Source organism: Diospyros lotus, chromosome 2, assembly GCF_014633365.1.
Source record: "Diospyros lotus cultivar Yz01 chromosome 2, ASM1463336v1, whole genome shotgun sequence".
NCBI lineage: Eukaryota > Viridiplantae > Streptophyta > Magnoliopsida > Ericales > Ebenaceae > Diospyros > Diospyros lotus.
Window position 1 is genome coordinate 27,499,334 of NC_068339.1, and position 21,284 is coordinate 27,520,617.

Below are 21,284 nucleotides of genomic sequence, written 5' to 3' on the forward strand. Positions count from 1 at the left end.
TACACGACACGTGTCCATTGGTGAGGAGAGCAGAATAGGAGTGCTAGCTCTTTCTCCTTTTTCGCAGCTTGTGTATGTATGTAAAGAACCTCCTGTTTCAAATCGATGCGGAATAGAAACATGAGAGAGTGTATAGCAATTTTTCAACTCTTGAAAAACTACATAACTATTAATTAATTTTGGCCAACCCATAAAGGGATATTTATAGGGACATTATTAAGACACTTGAAGTTTAATAGATAAAGTGACACTCTATATTGATATTGTATATATTTATATTAATATGATATATAATATAAAATATCATCACAAACGTTAAATTTATGTTTCTAAATAATAATTTTGTAAAAAAAATAGTACACGACTAAGTCTCAATACCATTTTTTACATTTTTTAAAAAATTTTGTAAACTATTTAAGTCTCGATATTGCATGATTAAGGTTGACTCCAACAAGGTCATTTTCTAGTCACCAAGCCAAAAATTAGAGAGCCAAGGTGAGAAAATCAACTTTAAGAAGGCTTGTCATACCTATTTTCTCTTATCAAAATTTTGATAAAATTGAAAAGGCTCGCCAATGTTGGCTAGCAAAATCCACTCATCCCTCCTCTTCATCTCTCTCCTTCCCCCCTTCCCACCAATGGCCATTAACACTAGATGAGTAGCAACAATAGTGGTGTAGGCAAAATTGGAGTTGACGGAGTTGCAGGCATGGTGGATGAGCTGTAGACACTAGATCTAGAGACGACAGTGACAAACAACAACAATAGAGGTGGCAACAAGTAGAACCAGCAATGATGACTGTGAGCAATAACGGTGGCGGCATCGTCATATTCTTTAGTGTCTTCATAGTTTAATGGCTTTGTGATTTTGTATTTATTTTTGTATTGGGGGATTGATATTGTGTATTGGTTTATTTGATTATTGATTTGTGTATTTGATTATTAATTTTGTAAATGCGTGTATTTGATTATTTTGCGTATTTAATTATTGATTATATGTACGTGTGTATCTGATTATTTTGTATATTTGATTATTGATTATGTATATATGTGTATTTGATTATTTTGTGTATTTTAAATAATTTTATTAAATAATTATTTTTAAAAATTATTAGTAAATTAAATTTAAAATATATTAAATATTATTAATATTTAATATGGTAATATTTATTATTAAATTGTAAAATAAATAATAAATTTTTATAGTAGTAAAATTTATATGTAAGGTAAAATAAATAGAATTAAAATTTATTAATAAATAAATAAAATATGGAGTCCAATAGAAAAGAGAATATGGAGTGTTCTTGAAGCATACATAATTTTTAAGATAAAATTAAAATAAGAAATAAATTATTTATAATATAATAAGTGATATGATTGTGATCCTTATTAAAGTTAGTCTAAAGATGAAATTAAACCTCAGAGCCAGAGAGCTCATTGGTGTAAAATTGAAGTTTCAGAACTTATTATATTTTACAGTGACATTATTTGCATTAAGTTCTTTTATTTGGTTTGAAATTTTAATTTTATTATATGTAGATTTTTTTTCCAAATTTTCATTGAGAAATCATTTTGCCGGGTGGGTTAAAATGGATGAAACAGGGAAAGGACAAGAGGTGGAAGACACAGGAAGAAATGGAAAAACGGGTCGGGCCTAACCCAGCCCATTTGATTGAAGTTTGAACACTTCTAAATTCCCGATGGCCCGAATAGGGAATATACGATTGGATATGACTCAAACCGATTGGGCAATCCGCCGGCAACCCGAACTGTTTTCCACGTCACCATCGCCGTAGATATTTTGGACCTGCACAAGGAGGGAAGGACATCCGGTACAAAAGCTCCACCAAACTCATTCATGGACATGGTGAAGACTGAACTGAAGAGAACTCACCAACAAAGGGAGAGCTTTGAATAGATCGAAATCATTGATGGGGTCGATTGCGAAGAAGGGATTGCAACACTACTTGTTCCAGCTCCAGCGCCATCCCCTCAGAACTAAGGTTTCTTCTTTATTTCATCAACTGGGTGCCGTTCCATTTACATTGTCTTGTTTGATTGGTTTGCTTGTTTGCCAATTGGGGTTTTTATTTGTACTTGGGCCAGGCGATTACAGCTGGGGTGTTGTCGGCGATCAGTGATATTATTGCTCAGAAGCTCTCCGGCATACAGAAACTTCAGATCCGACGCCTTCTTCTCAAAGTGGTAAACAAGCAAAAGGACATACAATATTTGTTTGATATTGTCTGCTTGTTCAAATTGTAATATGATCTTTGCTAAGAGCCCTATTCTGTTAGGGTTTGGAAAATTTGAAGTCTTATCATTTTCCTTCTCAGGTTTCTTTGTCTAGATTCATGGAAAGCATACAAGATATATGCATGTTAATAGTGTCTATCATATGTGATGGGATTTTCTTGTCACTTGCACTTAGGGCACATTATAAGAACCATTTAATATCTCCTATTAAATTGCTTTTTGTTCGTGAGATGACGTGGCAACCGGTGATTTGCTCACGGGGGCAGATGTATATGGGATGTTTTAGGCAAATTAAGGGGTTCTTTAGTTGTATAGAATGATTTCCAGTTTTCATTTTCTATAGAAAATTTGGAAAAAGGGGTTCAAATGTTAGAAATATAGAAACTGATTTTCAATTTCAAAAATTAGAATATTCAAAAAAAGCGAGTTGTTTAATTTATTTTTTATGTAACTTGTGTTAAAGAATGAGATGAAGATGATTTGTGGAAAATTTTTGAAAGACTGAATTTTCCAAATCTGCAAATTAATAAGAAAAACTTAGAAAATTCATTTTAGTAGTTTTCCAAGTTTAGTTCAATTTTGAATACTGTGTTTTTACAAATCTCCACTTTTCATTTGGAAAATTTTTAAATTTAAATACGTTTTCTAGTTTTCCATTTTTCGTGGAGTAATTTTCTGGAAAAATTGGGCAATTTTCCGCAACTGAAAAACCCCTAATGTTCCCAGCTACATTTGCCTCCGATGAGCCATTCACCACTTGCCATGTCATTACACGAGCAAAAAAGCAATTTAATAGGAGATATTAAGATGCACCAGGGGAGGGCCGTGGAAGAAAATTTAGATTTTTATGTTCAAGGCGATGGCAATGCCGAGGCTGATGAAATGGCAGTTACAATTATTTATCAGATTTTTAAAGTTTTGATAACTTTGTTGTTTATCAAAATTGTGAACATTGAGATTGGCAAACAAACTGCAACTATGTGATCAGCCCATGCCTTGTAGGAAGGGTCTTAAATTTTTCTGATCCTTACTTCTACAATTAATGGTAACCTTGCTTTGAGTGGCACTACAATATTAATCTTTGAAATTACCAATCCCTCCATGCTAAATTAGTTTAAAATCACTTACTTTTTAGGTGATGTGATGATGCTTTTTTTCTCAAAGTGTTGCCTCTTTTAACTTCTAGTACTGCTAATCTTTATTACAGTGCTTGAAAATGCAATTTATTGGAAATGGATCTTTTGTTTTAAAATTTTTTGCTATCTTTGAGGTGATTACCGTTTCTACAAATCGTATAAAATGTTCAAATGACTTTCAATATGGAAATTCCTCTTTCAATGATGTGAAACAAAATTCAATATGCAATTTTGAAGGAAATTTGTATAGTATACTGATATCTTCGTCATTATTTTATGATAAATCCTAGTTTTGATTGCCTCCATGCACTTAATTAGGTGTGTTTTACTGGTTTCCTCTTTTTAGTACTGATATGGCATTCTATCATCAAGCGAATCTGAGTCAATGTAGGCTTACAAATGGTCATTTGTTGAATCTGAGGTTGCATAAGTTTGTCTCCATGATTCATCAATACTAACAAGGATGAATGCAGGTTTTTGGATTTGCATATCTTGGACCATTTGGGCATTTTCTACACATATTGCTGGATAAACTCTTCAAAGGAAAGAAGGATTCCAAAACAGTAGCTAAGAAGGTATACCTTGCTCTTGGCTTGCATGCTGAAGGCAGCTGTTATTAAGTTTGGGATTTAAAAATTGCTGGGTGTCCCTAGTGCACAAGGCTCTCTACTGGCGTCTTATCCTTACTTCGCAAAGAGGCTGTTTCCACAACTCAAACCTTAACCTTAATATTGTTACTGGGGCTCCCCCTCTAGTTTTTCTTGAATTTTAGTACACTAGGATAAATCAACCTTGCTGGTGTCACTTGAGCTGTTATATTTCAGGTGGTGCTGGAACAATTGACTTCTTCTCCATGGAACAACTTGCTTTTCATGATTTACTATGGATTGGTTGTCGAGGGTACGTTTTACATCAGAACTTGAAATGCTTAGGTTTATGTTTAGTTATTCTTTTCTAAAAGATAAGTATGAGAGTGATTGAAAGTTCATTACTTCCCTTGGGAACACTGCCTGGCTATCTCTGATCAAGGATGAACTTTTTATACACAATTTGCAACTGATTTTCAGCATTCGAAGGCCAAACTATGTGCAAGGAAATAAGAATACTAAATTGTTCCTTATGAACCCTTAGCCTTGTCTTTGGATATGTTATGCATCCAACATTCTGCAAAGAATATTTGATAGTTCATAGTTCAACATTCTCCACTTCAGGGAGGTAGCCAGCTTGAAAGAAAAAGAAAAGAAAGAAATTAAATTAATTTCAAGTCAAATCTCATCTGAATATAACTTTGTAAAATGCACAGAAAGGCCATGGATCCATGTGAAGTCTAAGGTCAAAGTGGATTATCCGAAAGTGCAGTATACGGCTTGGACGGTATTTCATTTTTCTCATCTGTTATGAAATAGCCATCTTATACTGATATGTGAATGCTATCTATAATCAACTTAATTACCATCTTCTGCTACAAAATAATATATGCATTTCATGAACTATCACTATGACAAACATACAGTTCTGGCCGGTCGTGGGATGGGTGAACCACCAATACATACCGCTGCAGTTCCGCGTCATCTTCCACAGCATTGTTGCATGTTGTTGGTATGTACTTTTATCTCCCATTTTTTGGGTTCCCCTTTAAACATTGATGTGTTTCTCTTTTTTAGTTCCATTGCTATCATTTTCAAGTGAAATGGCGCTTCAATCTCTTTTATCCTTCTATCTTCTAGGGGAATATTTTTGAATCTAAGAGCAAGGTCCATCACCAAAAGTTAAGCGATCTAAAGGATTTTATCAATTAGACTCTGCCTCATATCGGAGATTAGTGTTTTATGGTTATCAGCCTATTCTATGTAACTCTCATCTGGTTGAAAACTGTTGCCTTCCCTTTCTCTTGGATTTATTAGCAATTTTTTGCTTATCTGGATTGTTAACTCCATGTATGTTGTATCTACCATGTACAACCAAAAAAAAAATGAAAGTACACAAGTTTCTGTTATATTATTTTAGTCGTTCCATTTGTCACGACTCAATCTCTCATCAATTTTGTATTAGGGAAGTTTTTTGTACATTAATTGGTCTTATTGAACTCAAAAATCAACTTCAACTTACAGTTCCGGATCAAGTTCATTATCTTTCAAGTTCTTTAAGATTGGATCATACGCCACACACACAAATCAAGAGAAAGAGGACACAAAATTTAACGTGATTCAGTCTCAAAAACTTCCCGTTCAATCAATGATAACGTAGATTTTGAGTGGAAAAATTATGAACTATCTCAATCTTCACAATTCTAAATAACTAGTTGGTTAATCACTACTAGATGACTTGGGTTATTGAGTTGTGGCGCACACACTCTCAATATGTTGATCTCTACTAGAGGTTGCACCTATTATTTATAGGCATCTACCTTGGTCAGATTGGATGTTCTACCTCTATAATCTCTATTCAACGTTGAATTGGACTTTATGAGATGAGTTCACCCCTATTTCTATATGGTTTAAATTTGAAGGGTTGCCAAATACATGTGATATCAAAGTTGATGTAGAGTCGCTAAGTCATGAGAATGCACTTTGAGAATTCGGTTGACTTAGAACAGAAATTTGATTAGAGCAAGATGGCTGGGAAGGTAGTTTAGGATCTAGTTTTGTTATAGAATGCAAGAATTCAGAAGTCAATACATTGCCGGCAGAACTAATGTGATAACATGTGCAAGTATATAATAATATGCCATCTTTGTTCTCCGATCCATGAGAGGGCACACAACTCACCAAGCATCTACCCCTTCCAGTAGAGTTTGGTTGTATAAATTGTGGCTTGTCAACGAAGACTTCTTGCCCAAAACTGCTTTGGTGGCCTGTCGATTTCTAGTTGATTCTGAGCAGTGGACAAGGCAAAAGAACACTGTCAAGCAGAAGAGACAATGACCCAGTTTGGTTATATAGCTCAGTAGCATGCCATAAAGGTCAGCTGGGACTTGAATATTATTTAGTGGGGTGCATCTTCTCAACGATAACAATGATAACAATTATAATCGAAAAAGTTAAGGTTTGAGTCGCAAAAATAATCTCTTTGTAGAAGAAGGAAGAGACGATTGTGTAGTCATTAAATGGGGGGGGGGGGGGGGGGGGGGGGGGGGGTTGTGAATTATGCTTCACTCAACAAATTGTAAATTTAAAAACTTGCTGAAAACAAATTGTAAATTTAGAAACTTGCTGAAAATAGGAACTCACAATTTACAGAGGGTTTGGCCCCACTACTTATCTCCACTACCTTAATTGTTCACTAAGAATTTTAACCAACTTACTAAATAATTTTTGAATGCGATCAGCTAAAACCCCTTAATTATACAGTTTTTTAAGGATCAATCGAAATTACTATCTTTTCTTGGATCAAGCAAAACCAACAACACCGTACTATAAGCTAAGGTTTGTAACAAGAAGAGAAGGTATCAATAAGGCTCAAAAGAATGGGGCATCTCTCAATTTACAGAGGGTCAAGAATAGGAACTCAACATAGTCTCTCTGCCTTTTACAATACAAATGATGTATATTATGATGACTCTTTGAACTCTTTTGAGGATGGCTTGGAGAATGATCAAGTTGTAGCTTATATGAATGTCTATATAATTCTTGTTCACTTCTTCCCCTTTTATAGCTTCCTGTCTTGAATGTTCTTCTGTGCTTGTCCAATGGTCAAAAAAATAAACTTATTTTCTACAGAGACATTCTTATTCCAATGATTACAAATTCATCATAAATTCAATCTTCATTCTATTTTTATCAAATAATCTTCGGACTGCATTTAATGCACCAATCATTATCCAAAAAAGGAATTCTGCGAGCATTAAATAAATGCTCAAACAACGGCTAGTAACGACTATAATTTCAAATTGTAGCATATAGATTCTCAAATGAAAAAATAAGGATAGTCGGTTCGATTAGCACATACTCGAGTTAATATTTGATATAATTGATTAAATATAAACTTTACTTGATTGCAAGAATCACATAGTTAATTATTATTTGGAATATAGAGAATCACTGTTTAATTGAATTCACTCTATTAAGTTATACTACATACTTGATTGCATAAATAACACTATTCGAATACCAAATAACTTACGATTAATTAGCAAATATGCTTTAGAAAGACCATACTTGATTGCATAAATAACACTATTCGAATACCAAATAACTTACGATTAATTAGCAAATATGCTTTAGAAAGACCACTTGATTGAGTATTTTTGGTATTCAATTGGTGATGTTATCATTTTAGTTTTACATACCTGATAGTTGATTTGAATGATAAGATATAAATACTTGCTCTTTTTTTTTCAAAGTATTCGACTATGATATATTAAGTTTATTCAACTAAGGATAATTATATTCGATTGATAATAAATTCTAGTCTATTGTTGTTAAGGTACTAAGACTTACATGATGCAACTTATTTATTACTAGATTGGAAGAATATTTTAATTGATTTAAGATGTAAGCACAAATGCTTGATATTTTAGCACATTATCTCTACTCCATTTGTTAAACAACTCACTCAATTGATGTCTTAGATACTTGAAAACAATATAAACACTCGATTTGATATATACATTTGATATTAACAAGTTAATGCTCGATTGAGTCTTACCAAATTTGTTTAGATACTCGATTACAGTAAATTCAAATATTTGACTACTCGATTGTGAGCCATAGGTACTTGATTATTAATTAAAATTTTGCATAAGTATTATATCATCAGCATCATAATCAAAACATCGTTAATATATTAATCCAACAAGTTCTTCTAAAGAAACCCATTATCGATGATGGGAGTCTACAAGTTCTGGTCTAGAGATTGAGTCACCGCAGTCTAGTTGGAAGATGCATAATTTTAGTTTCTGATCTAGTCCTGGCAGCAAACCAGAAATCAAAATTTTAATAGAAAAAAACTTCCCTTTAGCTCCTTATGCACACAACTAGCAACTCAATTCTTTAATTATTTTCTTCTGTTTTTTGTCTCTCTTTTTTCTCTTCCGCAAATTACTACTGTTGGCCTACCTCGTGTGTGCTCACCGTCGACCTGTGCTAGCATCAGCAGCAAGTTCCTCATGCCACTATTGTCATCCATCGAACCATCATCGCTGTCGGTTGTGCCCTACACAACCGTGTCGTTCACGGCTTACTTGCTCTACTATACTCTTATCTTCGTTGCCTACCAACCATCTCGCCGGGCTTGTGTTGCTATAGGCCATCGTTATTGTGGGGCTTGCGCCTTAACTAAGCTTTGGACGAAAACTACAAGGTTGGACTGATTTGGACCAAGCTAGTCTAGTCTTCAGTCCGTGTTTTTGTAGATTTTTAAGTCCCAGTTTAGTCCCATCAAAACTAGTTGTACATCCCTAGTCGATGAGGCACAATGGGTTCTCTAGAAGTGGAATAACCCATTGACCAGTTAGAAGAACTCATTGGTGGTGATGGGCTCTCTAGATCTGTTGACCATAAATTTTTTAATTATTTTATTTTTTTGTATATTAAACGGAGAGATCTATAGAGAGGTATTTTGAGAATTTCAATAAATATTAGTCATTGTTTAACAGTAGCTATACAATTTAAAAAGTCAAGAAAGGGACGTATCGTTTTAAAAACTACAAGGATAATTTGTGCATTTTTATTAAATTTTTGGGAAGACGTGAAATTTATCCTAAATATTTAGATGGAAATGGGCTTAATGTCCGTAAGTCAACTTCGTGCTATTGAGCTGCCAGTGCCGGGCTAGCGTACAGCAGCGTCGTCGAGCATATGAAGCTTCATGCTAGTGTTTGTCTCGCCGTACCACCACCATTAGATCCACAAAAGCCGGCAGCAGGCAGCAGGCAGCCGGCGGGCTGGACACTTGTCGGGTTACTTAATAACTTAATTGTTATCTGTGGCATACCTCCTTCTCCTTCTCCTCCTCCTCCACATTATATATTATCACATCTCCTTCTAATTTTTTCGCATTTTAAGGTACCAAATACTTCTATATACGGTAACAGTTTTTAACATTAATTTTGTAAACATAATGAATGGCATTAGTTGGTTTGAGTTAGTATCGCCAAAAGAGGAGGGAAGAAAGAATGATGGCTTCTCCCACCCACCACAATCATTCCATGTAATGTAATCATATTGTACTGCCTCACTCTTCCTTTTCAGTCATTTTAAGAATTTTCTTCTTATTTTTATTAGTCTTCAAAAATATAATATTTCATCCCAATTGACATTTTACCTTCTTTAGTATTAGTTTACGCGTGATTTGTGAGAAATTAATCAATTAATTAATTATGGGTGTCAGTCCACCCTCCACTCTCCACTGTTCCTCTGTACTTGCAATCAAGGCCCGGCCTTGTAAGTAATAATTGAACAAACCTAACTAACTACCCCAACTAACAGTCTATCTGCTTCCAACGCCTTGCTGCCCCACTGCACTGCCTCCAATTCAAACACTCAAATGAGAGAGAAAAAGATAAAAAGGCTTGGGGTTTTATTTTATGTTATTGGCTAAGGATAAATTTGTCTGAAATAAATTATATTACATTCTCATGATCACTTACTAAAGTAACTTTTTCAAGTCTTATGGTGGGAAATTGATTCCCGCAGAAATACTAAACGTCCAATTCACTTTTTCTTAATTAAATTTTAAAGAATTTTCGAGTCATACTCTTAACTGCCAAACACAACCTTATAATAATATGTAACATATTATCGTTTGTATTTAATTTAAATTATCACGGCAATTGACGGTTTTGACGGGGGACGGCCAGAAGTGTTATGGACTTCTATGAAATTTCAGAAAGTACAGGGACTCAAGCGGAGTTAAAACACAGTTGAAGGACCTTGCTATGAAAATGTACAAAATGTCGTCTTTCGAAGTATAGAGGGGCAGCGGGCAGGCAACCTCGTTCCTCCTCTTCATTCCTCAATCTCAGCTCTCTCTCTCTCTCTCTCCCTCCCCCTTCAACACGGCAAATCAGTGCTGTCCAAATCCACAGTCAAAGCAAAGCCATTGATCTGAGTCGCCCACCGGTTCACCGCCATGATTCAACTTCTCTTTACACTGATATTCGCCGAGATGGCGTTGATCGTGATCTTCGTGTTCAAGACTCCACTGAGGAAGCTGGTGATCATGGGCCTGGATCGGGTGAAGCGCGGTCGTGGCCCAATCATCGTCAAGACCGTGTCCGGGACGTTGTTCGTCGTTATGATGTCGAGCGTGTACTCTATAGTGAAGATCCAGAAGCGGTGGATCGAGGATGGAGATCTTAATCCCACGGATCAGGTTCTCATGTCCAGGCTCCTCCTCGAGGCCTCCCTTATGGGTATTCGAATACAAACTCTTCAACTTTTCTCGCATTTATATTCAGTGTCTTGTTTGAGGCTAATTCTCTGAGTGTATTTTGTTTTCATAATTGGAATGTTGATTCGTTAACTTTTTTATTACTCAATGTTGTTTTCGTTTTCTTACTTGCTCTGGATGCTGTTGCAGATGGATTCATAAATTTTTGTAAAATTTTTCATCAGTTTGGGTGCAGATTTTAGATTTCAGTAATGTAAACCCTAGATGAAGTGAATACGTTTTAGCAGCCTGAGAATCCTTAATTGATTAGGAGTAACTTTTTTTTACTTATTAAATCTCATCCAGGAAGGATATTATTGATTGGGAGAAGGTCTGATTTGAATTGAGTTGGGTTATTTTAAGTAAATTGCTAGTTGAAAACATATTTTCTGGGCTAACTAGTTAAAATTAAGGTGTCAACTGAAGAGGTTGTGTTGCAGTCATAACTTCTATCTATGTGGCTGTAGTTGTAATGCCAAGAAATTGCTTTCTAGTTACAGACATTTTTGTTCAGGAGGCGCAAATGTGAAGGATTTTGGAATGGAGAAAAAGAGAGAGAACCTTGATGAATATTGTTGAAGCCATGAATGCCAAAACATTTGCTCCAATTTCTAGTGCTTTAGTAACTGCTGAGAGAGAAAGATGCTTAATTGATGTGTCAAATATCTGTTTATGATGCCACTGTTTGGGCATTTAATCTAGTTTTCATCATGTCTGCAATTCTACTTCAATGTTTGCAATATTTCAGTTTTCATTAATGTACAAGGTTGTATCTTTCTTTGAACAGCTTTTTATCTTAGAATTGGAAATTCTGAATTGCATTACTTTGAGCAACTTCTTGGTGAAACCTCTTAATTCCATTTCTGGATTCAGATAGGCATAACTAGGTGGGCTCTTTATTTTCAACCAATGTCATTGTGAGTGAATCCCTTATGTACATTACTTTCTCATAAGGATAGAGATGTTGTCTCTAACAGTAAAGTGTCATTGGGAGTGTGATGTTGGTCTGCTAGCTTGTTGAAGTCCTTATATCAATATGCATTCAGTGATATGCAAGCATTGAACTAATTCTTAAAATGGCCTCACAAAAAAGTCCGAGTTTAAGAATCTATCTATATAGCATGAAGCTTTAATTTTTACTGAGGACAACTGGAAAAGAATAATGTGAGTTATAAACCAGTCCATGGTTTGCAATTTTCCCAAATGGTGTTTATTTGAGTATCAGATCATGTAGAATACATGCAAAGGAGCCTATGATCTTTGAGGGATAGTCTATTTCCTAGGGATGTGGGACTAAACTAAGCTAGCAGACATGGTTCGGCCCATCAAGCACAACAGTTACTACTGCTGTTGTAATATACATTCCACCACTGATCTTCCTTCTTTTGAAGTTGCCATATCCAGGTTGGTTTTGGCATAATTTTATGATATCAATCAACTTAAAATTAATTTCTTTATTTATCTCCAGTTATCATTCCTTCCCTCCTCCTTTCTCTAATTATAGGATTTAACTAGCCAGTCATAATTTTAATTGTTTGTGAAAAGGTAAAGTTCTATTAGTAAATGTGAATTCTCTTCTATCTAATATCCAGATAGAATTACCATCACAGTAGCAATTTGTTCTAGCTTGTTCTACCACACTGATAGTTGGATAACTGAGTGCAGGATTCTCCCTGTTTCTTGCACTAATGATCGACAGACTTCATCACTACATCAGAGAACTGCGTATACGGAGGAAGAGCATGGAGGCCGTAAAGAAACAAAACCACCTCTTTGAAGATGGAAAAATTGGAAATGCAAACGAAATAAAAGGCTTGGAGGATGAGATGGCTGCATTAAGGGCAAAGGTTACCCAGCTGGAATCAGAACTTGAGGCAAAGACAAAAGAGGCAAACAATGGTGAAGCCAATGCACTCGCCCTGAAAAAGCAATCTGAAGGGTTTCTCCTTGAATATGATCGCTTGCTTGAGGAAAACCAAAACCTTCGAAGCCAGTTGCAGTCACTAGATCGCAGAGTATCACATTCAGAAAGCAAGAAGTCCATGTAAGGGACCATCACCTTGCACAGACATATACAGAATTTTCTTCTTTATTAGTAACTTTAATTTGAGTATGGTGTTGATTATGGCTCGTTTAACAATGCACCATTTTGAGTTTGTGGAGAAAGAATACATTAGGATGGAAAAATGAGGTAAAGTTTGTTGCCATGTGTTGACTGTTTTGAGAGACAAGTGATGGAAGTAACAGAGAAGAATCCTTTACCAGCATTAGCATTGGCTCCTCACTTAATGATGGCTCCTCTCTTACTGATTAATGATGTGTTGAGAGCAGCAAGGGAACGTCAGTAGTGGTAATTTTGAAAATGACTTGCTTTGAGATTATGTTCACTATCTCGTTAATGTTTCCTTGTTTCTTTTGAGATTATGTTTGCATATTTGTTTCTTTTAGGTGATTTCTTGTTCTGTGTTTGATGTATGTATACATTGTGCTTTCGGTCCCTACTGTGGACTGAGAGCCCAGAGGCTAAATGTGATGAGCGACTCCAACAGAAAACTGTTCCAATTTGAACGAGCAGACTCTTTTTTGTAGGGGTGCGTTTGATAGGGGTGAAAAATAAGAATAAAATTCATTTTCTATCTAAATTTTAGGAAATTTCATCAAATAATTTTTTTTTCATGAAATTCGAATTTCATCTTAATCAAAAAGTGAAGATTTTTTTTGAAATCAAGGAATTGAAATTCTTTGGTGGGGTGAGAATTGAAATTTCATGGAATTGAAATTTTCCTTCACTTTCTACCCTCTAATTAAATACACTCTAATAGTTTTATGCTAATTATTGGTTATCTAATAACGCAAACTTCGAACCCTATGGTCAGCATGTATCCGCGGTTAAGAGTTGAAAGAACAGAGTATAAGAAAAAGGAACCCAAAAAGCCCTCTAAAGAGTACCTCAAGTGATGCTAAAGTGAATAAAACTTGAGTCGAATTAAGGTTCAAACTATGAGAGCACCAAGTGAGGCTATTTTTAAGAGTTACGACAGTCATTTTTTAAGGTGAAGTCTTCTCCGGTCTATATGCGCAGATTAGTGTTGTGCACAAATCTGAAAAAAACAACTCAGGTAAGGTCTAGAATTCGCCTGCACTATCAAAAAAAATAAAGCATGGATAAATACCAAGTGTCAAAAGAGGAAAAATTAGCCTGTTCCAAAAGTGAAAAAATATAATGGATGTAAATGCAAGATAAGTTGTACGGGAAAGCTCGTCTTTTAAGCTGTGCAATGAACTTGTATTTGTTGCAACAAACACATATATCTCTTACAATAATAGATATTTTCACAAAGAGAGAGCCACCTCACAACCAGAGAGTAACATTCACTACGTCTCAAATAGAAAACAACTCAATTTGCTCATAATAGAGCAAGCAAGCACTAAGAAGATTCACTTTGATTGCCATATGAGTTGTAAAGGAGCAAACTGGAATATTTACACAAACAAGCACTGTGAAAGGCCAATTCACATTTCACCACCATTTGAACACACCACTATGTCTGTAGACGTAACTCAAAGCCCAGTAACACTTGGAAAGGCGGGAAAGAAGGAGCAACACGGATGAGCTCCGCCTATGCCGCATCAGCAAATCCAACTCTCAGATTCCCATAATCAAATACTGTGTGGTAGCGACCCATGAAGATATCTCCCAGGATCCTGCATGATACAATTGGGAGATATTTTGTAATGGAATGGAAGTGAGTGGACTGAAAAAAAGAGGAACGGAATGTGAAATATTTTTTCTTCTCGATTGAGAGAGCAGGAGATGAAAAGTACTGGAAAATGTTTCTCCTTATTTGGGAGCATAATGGAAATGGATTGAGTGGAAGGATATTAAACAGCAAACGACCATTATACCCTTTTAGTGAAAAGATGGAGTGTTATGCAGTCAATCGTGAATTTGAACTTTTTTAAAAGCAACTAAGCTTAATGTTGTCAAAAATATAGTTAAGTTTCCATCCATTTTCTCCCAACTCAAGGGAGATAAAAAGGTAAGTCTTTGAATAAAAATCAATGAAACGCGTTTCAATTAATTCCTATTTCATTCCATTATTATCTTCTCTCTCAAACGAGGAGAACTCTCTTTTTATCTATTTCCATTCTATCCCCTACTCGATGCACATTTTGAAGAGAGAAGGGGAAACACAGTAAGGCACTCGTGAAGTTGGAACAGATTGGAAATGAAAATACCAGAGGGGGCCACGAGGAGGAGGAACATCCAAAGCAGTAAAGCCACTAATGCATTGTGCTGCAGCACCTTCGCCCTCCTTGAGTATGTACTGATCAAACCCCCACGGGAGGGAAAATCATTTATCAACTTTTACTTCCCCAAGGTAATACAAGTGAAATATGGGAATACCAGCTGCAGGTGAAGTTGCAAACTTCCCACTTACCTCATTTGGTGACAGATGGAAAACTTTCCCGCCAATAGTGAAGGAAACACAAGGCATGGAAGAAATGCTTCCACAATCAACAGCTGATTCTCCCATGGGACTAGGAAGTCGATCGCAAAGCTACAAGGATATCGGACAGAGTCAATAACAGAAGGAACCTAATCAACACAAATGGAGTATACTAGTTATTGCACCTCATTAACATATTGCAATATTCGTTCTTCTGTCTGGTTCTGCTTAAGCTGGTTTCCCATCCATACAACTGCCATTTCACAAGCAGAGCACATGGCATCATGTAGACCAGCTGGCCCACCACCATTCTTCTCATCCACTACAGTTTCAATGCCCATGCTGTATATAAAGTATTGGTGGATTAGGGAGTTCGAAACGAGGGCAAAAACCAATGCACTGACCACAGCAGTTGCATAACAATAACACTTCTCCCGGGTAAAGTGATTGTTAGAATACCAAATGCATAAAGATCTTTCAAAAATCAGCCTAGAGCAGTTAATAAATTTACAGTTAAGATATAGCAGCTTCAGCCTTAAGCCTTACCTGACACTGCGAGTTCCATCGAAGCTGCACAACCCAATTTGAGAGCATATCTTTTTTGGTTGTGCCTGTTAAAAGTGGTTCAGTGACAGAAGTCAGGTTCATTGTTAACCATTACTGAACTCATTTTTAGGATGGAAGAACAGATAACGCGTAAAATAACAACATGCATCTCCACTAATAGATAAACATGATAGCAACTAGCAATACCTCTGCCAAAAGCAAGTCCATGATTGATTGTCCATACTGCTTAACTACCGCCTTGCATTCCTGGCTAACAACTCCAGAGGCTCCAATGGCATGATTTATCATGGTGATCAAAGGCTGTAAATGAGAGAAAGAGATAGATCAAAGCAGGCTGTTAGAGAAGCATATTGACAGCAGTCTTCAACCCATGCAGTCAAGCTTGTCATCTTTCATTATAAGAGTATGCCAGCTAAAATAGTATGTGAAACTATTACGGTCCTTAAGCATGTCAGTTCCATGGGGTTCTGGGTCATCCGCCGAAAACCCCATAATGGAACTAGAGAAGCACGAAAAGGATGTTCCAGCTCCAGCAGGCTTTTACATATACCATACCTGATTGAAGATGATTTAGATGTTTAACTCCTTAGAAACCAAAGAAATCTCCTATACAATTAAACAGTGTCCTAATTTTCACATAACTGATATAAGTGGATAGCAAACAAAGTAAAACAGCACACCAGGCACCTCAAAATATATGAGATAAATCTATAAATAATATCAAACAAAGTAAGGAGGTAGCAAAAACTACCAAAAATATGGAATGTTGAAAATGCACCATCTGAAGGAAAGCAAAAACCTATCTTACAAGAATCTTTGAAGGGAAAAAGACACTCCAAATATTAAGATTTGAGGAACCTATACCGTTGGACCAGCTATTAGAGAAGTTCCAGAATCAGCAATGGCAGAACAACCAGCACTGCAGTAACCTGTTTTTGTGAGGAAGGCAGGGAGAAGAAAATGTTCAACCACATGTCAGCACCAAGCACATAATCACCACAAAATTATACGTGAGATTCCTTGTCATTTGGCCCATTTTGGGTCAAGAAGACTAGTATTAAGCACCAAGACTGAGCATACCAGTTGGTTCACCCCCAATGAGAACGTCACCCATATTGAACTATCAACAAGATAAACAACAGAATAAAGAGATGAAGTAAGGAAACTGAATATGATAAAGCCTAAAAACAAGGTGGACATGCGTAAAAAGTATAAAGATATAAATGACCAACCTCCCAATAACCTTTCTGTGTCACGGGGACATATGTGTGCTTGCCCTTGTAGTGATTTGGATCAAACCCGCCAAAAACAATTTCACCCCCTTCATCTTCTTCTGCATTCCGATTAAGCCAAAATGAAAAGACTGGATTCTTGACAACACCTTGTTTGACCATGTTGTACCTGTAAAATAAGGAACAGCCAATCTCAAATGGAAATTGAAAACTTCTAGCAATTGCCAGAAGCAGATTAGTGACTGGAGCGAAATGTAATTCCATGCTTATATCACATAGAGTAGAAATAAAGACATAAGAGAAAGAGGTAGCATTGTGAAAGACAATTTTCTTTGTTTAGTTCAACAGGTTTGACCAATACAAAACACACACCATACTGGGACAGCATTTTCAACTGAGATTTCACGGAATCCGAGTCCAAGAATACCATCAAACTTTGCAACCAAAAATGAGATACTGGGCTCCTTGGTTGCCTCGATGAATTCCTGCCAACAAGAAATATTGAGTACAAACTACAAAGGGATCCAAATAAATTAACATGCCAGATAGTAGGGGTGCTAAAAGTTACCTGATTCTTGACAATTAGGTCACCAACTTTGACATTGTCTTCACTGAAGAATCCAGATATTGCCCCAGAGCCATATTGAATTTCAGCAGATTTCCCTGCATGGAAGATGAATATAGAAATTTCTCAAAAAGTCTTCATATATGATTGATCATTTGCAAGGTATGCAGGTATTAGAAGGCCACTAGCCTTATTGAAAATAACCACCCAATGAGACATGTAATGAACTACATCCAGGGTACATGATTAATCTTCTTTATGATAAGTAAACTAAAGCCTAAGAATTTCTAACAAGCCACTTACTTCAACCCCAAGAGGATGTCAACTATCCAGTAATAATTCCACATTCAACTCTCTCTTCATATTCCCTAAATATTCAACAAACTGTGACTGTCATATCTAACAAAAGATGTGCACAAAACCAAGCTTCACAAACACGTTAAAGGCTGCCTAAGTTCTATGTTTTGGTATCTACAATATATGGTGGACAAGGATGCAGAAAGATAATTCTAGCCGGAGAGAACCATAACACTACAGGACTACCTGTTGATTCTCTAAGAACGGGCTTGAAGACCTTGAGGGATAATAAACCTATTGGGGCTTAATGGATTTTGCTTGCAGATATTTCTTAAGTATAGGGGAAATTCTTTCAAGAAAACATTTCTGGCAGTCTCTAAAAATTGGCTGAAAGGCTAGAGGAACACTTAATATTGAGGTTTGGCGGATATCACTTGCACATATATTATGGTGGAAATTCTTTAAAATAATATTTTAGTGGATAATAGTAAACCAAAACAAAAAAGATGATTAAACTTAATTATAACACTAGCAAAAAAGATGTTTAAACTTAATTATAAAACTAGCTTTTCAGAGTTCAGTATGCACCTATGGGATTAGGAGGAACATTAGGTTACAGCTTACAAATGACAAACCACTCTAGGTAAGCACTTAATAAGACTTCAAAAATTTAGAAAAAGAAACATAACCAGTACTAACAATCTGAACTACTGAATTGAATGGGGCAAAAGAACAAAAACAAAGCAGAAACATAAGCATACAGGTTGACATAACTTTCCATAAATAGGGAGATTACACACCATTCTCCCTGTAGGTACTCGACTGGCTTGACTTGTATTTTGCATGGAAAAAGCATGGAACCTGCAAAATTGCATGTCATGCTAATTAATGGCTCCAAAATGTTCCATCTATAAGGCTACATAAAATATATATAAAGAAAGATATGTAGTACAATACCGAGAAATAACATTTTGATGATGGCACCCACAAATTAGAGCTTCCAGTGTCGAAAATCACCGTGAATATTTGTGGGGGAGTACCAATACCAATCTCACCAAAGTACTGAGCATCCATGTAATTCTTCAGTGCTACAATATCTGTATCCGCAGCTCCTAGACTGCCGCGGAGATTATACTTCTTAATTGAAGCTTTCAAGGTCTCCTCCTCCCTTGACTCATGCTGAGCAGCAAGCCGGCTGTTCTTATTGAACTTAATCTTTTTCAATCCAATTCTAACCAATCCATCACTGGATGCACAAAATGCCACAGGGAAAAGCAGGGACCATACAAACAGGAATGCCAAAACAGCTCTGAATTTGGTTCCCATATTGACCTGAAAAGTCAAATTCAATTTCAAATATAATGGAACAACTGAATGTATCATACTCATCCAACCAACCAAACATTAAAAGGAAAACGGGACATCGAACCCCAGGTTACCCAAACCAATGGTTATGCATCAGAAACTGAGTGATATAAAAGCAAATAAGCCAAGTAAAGTGCATAACAATAAAGGCAAACAACCAGACCATTAATACTCAGAAGCCTGTGAGCTTTTTGCTCAGTTTACCAGAAATCTTACTTTCGCTTTCTGATGTCAATATCTTATAGTCACTGTTGGTTTAATCATAAACTTCAATTAACTTCCGATGTTCCCAGGGGGAAGTTAGCAAACTAAGACAAGAAAAAAAGGAAAAGGAAATAGATGAAAGTATTAGTCCAAAAAATTCAAGAAGCAAAATCCAAACTCAAATTTGAGCCAGGATCCTCCGATGCATGTCGAGAATAAGTAAACAACAACATAAATATACTGCTACCAGAATCAGAAACGAAATCCATAGCGGCGGAGCCTCGAAATAAATAAATAACAGACGAATAAATAAACATGAACACAACACCGAATTCGAAAAAGTCTTGCAGATAAATTGACATATGCATTTCTAAGAAGAACCGAGCAATGTAACAGCGATTAGTGCGTGAATGAAGAGAAAATAGTTTGGTTTGAACACACAAGATGCATAAATCGAAAGGAAACAGAAAGCAGTGCAATTGTGACGCATTGCTCAAACGCATTGATTTCTCACCATCGCGAGCATGAGTTCAGAGAACAAACGAGAAGAAAATTCAATGAACAAAAACAAACAAGAATACGAACGTAAACATACACATTTGATTTGAAGTTGAAGTCATGAGAGAGAATACCTTCTTCATTCATTCAAGGCCCACCATCACATTAGCAGGCTCAGCTACCGTTCCTCAGGTTGAAACCTACTCGACTCTATTTAAGGAAACCAGCCTTTGATTCTCACCGTCCGATCCTCTGCCAACTCTGTGTTCGACAGCCGATTTCACATAAACGAAACGGAGGTCTCTGAGTTAACGCCGTGTTTAGAAACGGACCAAAAAAAAAAAAGAAAAAAGAAATAGGAAGTGGTTAGTTGTGAAGACCTTTCGGTGTTTAGTCGTGAAGATCTTAATACAAATAACTTTATTTTTGTCACTTTTTTGTTGTTGTTTTTGGCAACAAGGGTGCTTAAAGCTTTCAGCCTCTTCCTCTCCCAAGTTAGAAGATCTTGTGGATATTTTTGTCGTATTTTTATATTTTTTTGTGTGGACATTTGAACTGTTTATATTTTTGTCATTATTTTCATTATTTGAAGTTTTATTTTTATATAAACTCACATTATTTTTTTTTTCTATATCAAAATATAAAAGTTAAATTGAGTAAAAAATATAGATATATAGGTATAATCAAAATAATGAAAAATTTAAATTGTCATATAAAAAAAAGATCAAAGTACAAAATTTAAATTGAATAAAAAATATAAGTCAAGAAATATAATTAAAATAATAAAAAATTCAAATGATCACATAAAATAAAACTAAAAATATAAGAGCAAAAATATGAGTTTGTCCCTTTTGGTGGCCCATTGTCCTACCAAGCAAAGATAAACCTATTTGTGAAGGGTTTGTTGGGTGTGACTTCAGAAAGAATTTACACTTAAATTTTTTAAGAAGCAAACCTATGAAAAATTTGCAAATAATTTGGTACAAAACATGAAAAGGTGCTTATTAATCAACTTCGGCTTCTTGACAACTCAAAAACTCTTTTTAAAGTGTTATTAGAAACCTAAAGAATAATTTGAGCTTTTCACTCAAGAAGCTACATATAATTTTATAACCAAACACTAAAACTTTTTTTTTTTTTTTTTTTTGGGGGGGGGGGGGGGGGGTGTGTGTGCTTGGCTTATCCTTTTTTCATTTTTCTTTTTTTTTTTATAGCTTTTAAGTTATTTAGATTGTGTTCTCTTTGCATTTTTTATTTTTAATTTTGATTAATTTTTTATTTTGATAGTCTAATTTCAGAAAATTGAAAACGTATTCTTTTTGTCATTTTAATTTTTTTTTAA

General features: G+C 35.6%; 3 protein-coding genes across 8 annotated transcripts; 2 read left to right on the forward strand and 1 right to left on the reverse strand.

The window, feature by feature from the left end:
• Window positions 1-1,745: 1,745 nt before the first annotated feature.
• LOC127793982 (peroxisomal membrane protein PMP22-like) lies at window positions 1,746-5,414 on the forward strand. Its single transcript, XM_052324822.1, has 7 exons — window positions 1,746-2,003; window positions 2,107-2,205; window positions 3,866-3,967; window positions 4,217-4,292; window positions 4,696-4,766; window positions 4,906-4,991; window positions 5,120-5,414. Exons 1-7 carry the CDS (start codon window positions 1,932-1,934, stop codon window positions 5,163-5,165), a joined length of 552 nt encoding a protein of 183 aa, XP_052180782.1. The 5' UTR covers window positions 1,746-1,931; the 3' UTR covers window positions 5,166-5,414.
• A 4,889-nt stretch (window positions 5,415-10,303) lies between these two features.
• On the forward strand, window positions 10,304-13,030 carry LOC127795952 (uncharacterized). The gene is made up of 2 exons (XM_052327941.1): window positions 10,304-10,746; window positions 12,429-13,030. Exons 1-2 carry the CDS (start codon window positions 10,464-10,466, stop codon window positions 12,809-12,811), a joined length of 666 nt encoding a protein of 221 aa, XP_052183901.1. The 5' UTR covers window positions 10,304-10,463; the 3' UTR covers window positions 12,812-13,030.
• Window positions 13,031-14,008: 978 nt separating this feature from the next.
• LOC127796008 (aspartic proteinase-like) lies at window positions 14,009-20,233 on the reverse strand. Of its 6 annotated transcripts, none has more exons than XM_052328036.1 (15): window positions 20,077-20,197; window positions 19,445-19,548; window positions 18,833-19,207; window positions 18,676-18,736; window positions 17,582-17,676; window positions 17,386-17,498; window positions 17,014-17,182; window positions 16,862-16,901; window positions 16,646-16,710; window positions 15,968-16,081; window positions 15,761-15,825; window positions 15,400-15,556; window positions 15,206-15,325; window positions 15,003-15,091; window positions 14,009-14,468 (listed from the first exon to the last, which is right to left on the reverse strand). In XM_052328036.1, the coding sequence occupies exons 3-15, from the start codon at window positions 19,199-19,201 to the stop codon at window positions 14,384-14,386; spliced, it is 1,542 nt and encodes a 513-aa protein (XP_052183996.1). In that variant the 5' UTR covers window positions 19,202-19,207; window positions 19,445-19,548; window positions 20,077-20,197; the 3' UTR covers window positions 14,009-14,383. The 6 variants fall into 6 exon arrangements, with proteins under 6 accessions (XP_052183996.1, XP_052183994.1, XP_052183995.1 ...); XM_052328034.1 differs by having other exon boundaries at window positions 19,457-19,548; window positions 20,077-20,196; XM_052328035.1 differs by lacking the exon at window positions 20,077-20,197 and adding an exon at window positions 19,959-20,022 and having other exon boundaries at window positions 19,457-19,548.
• Between the last annotated feature and the right edge of the window lie 1,051 nt (window positions 20,234-21,284).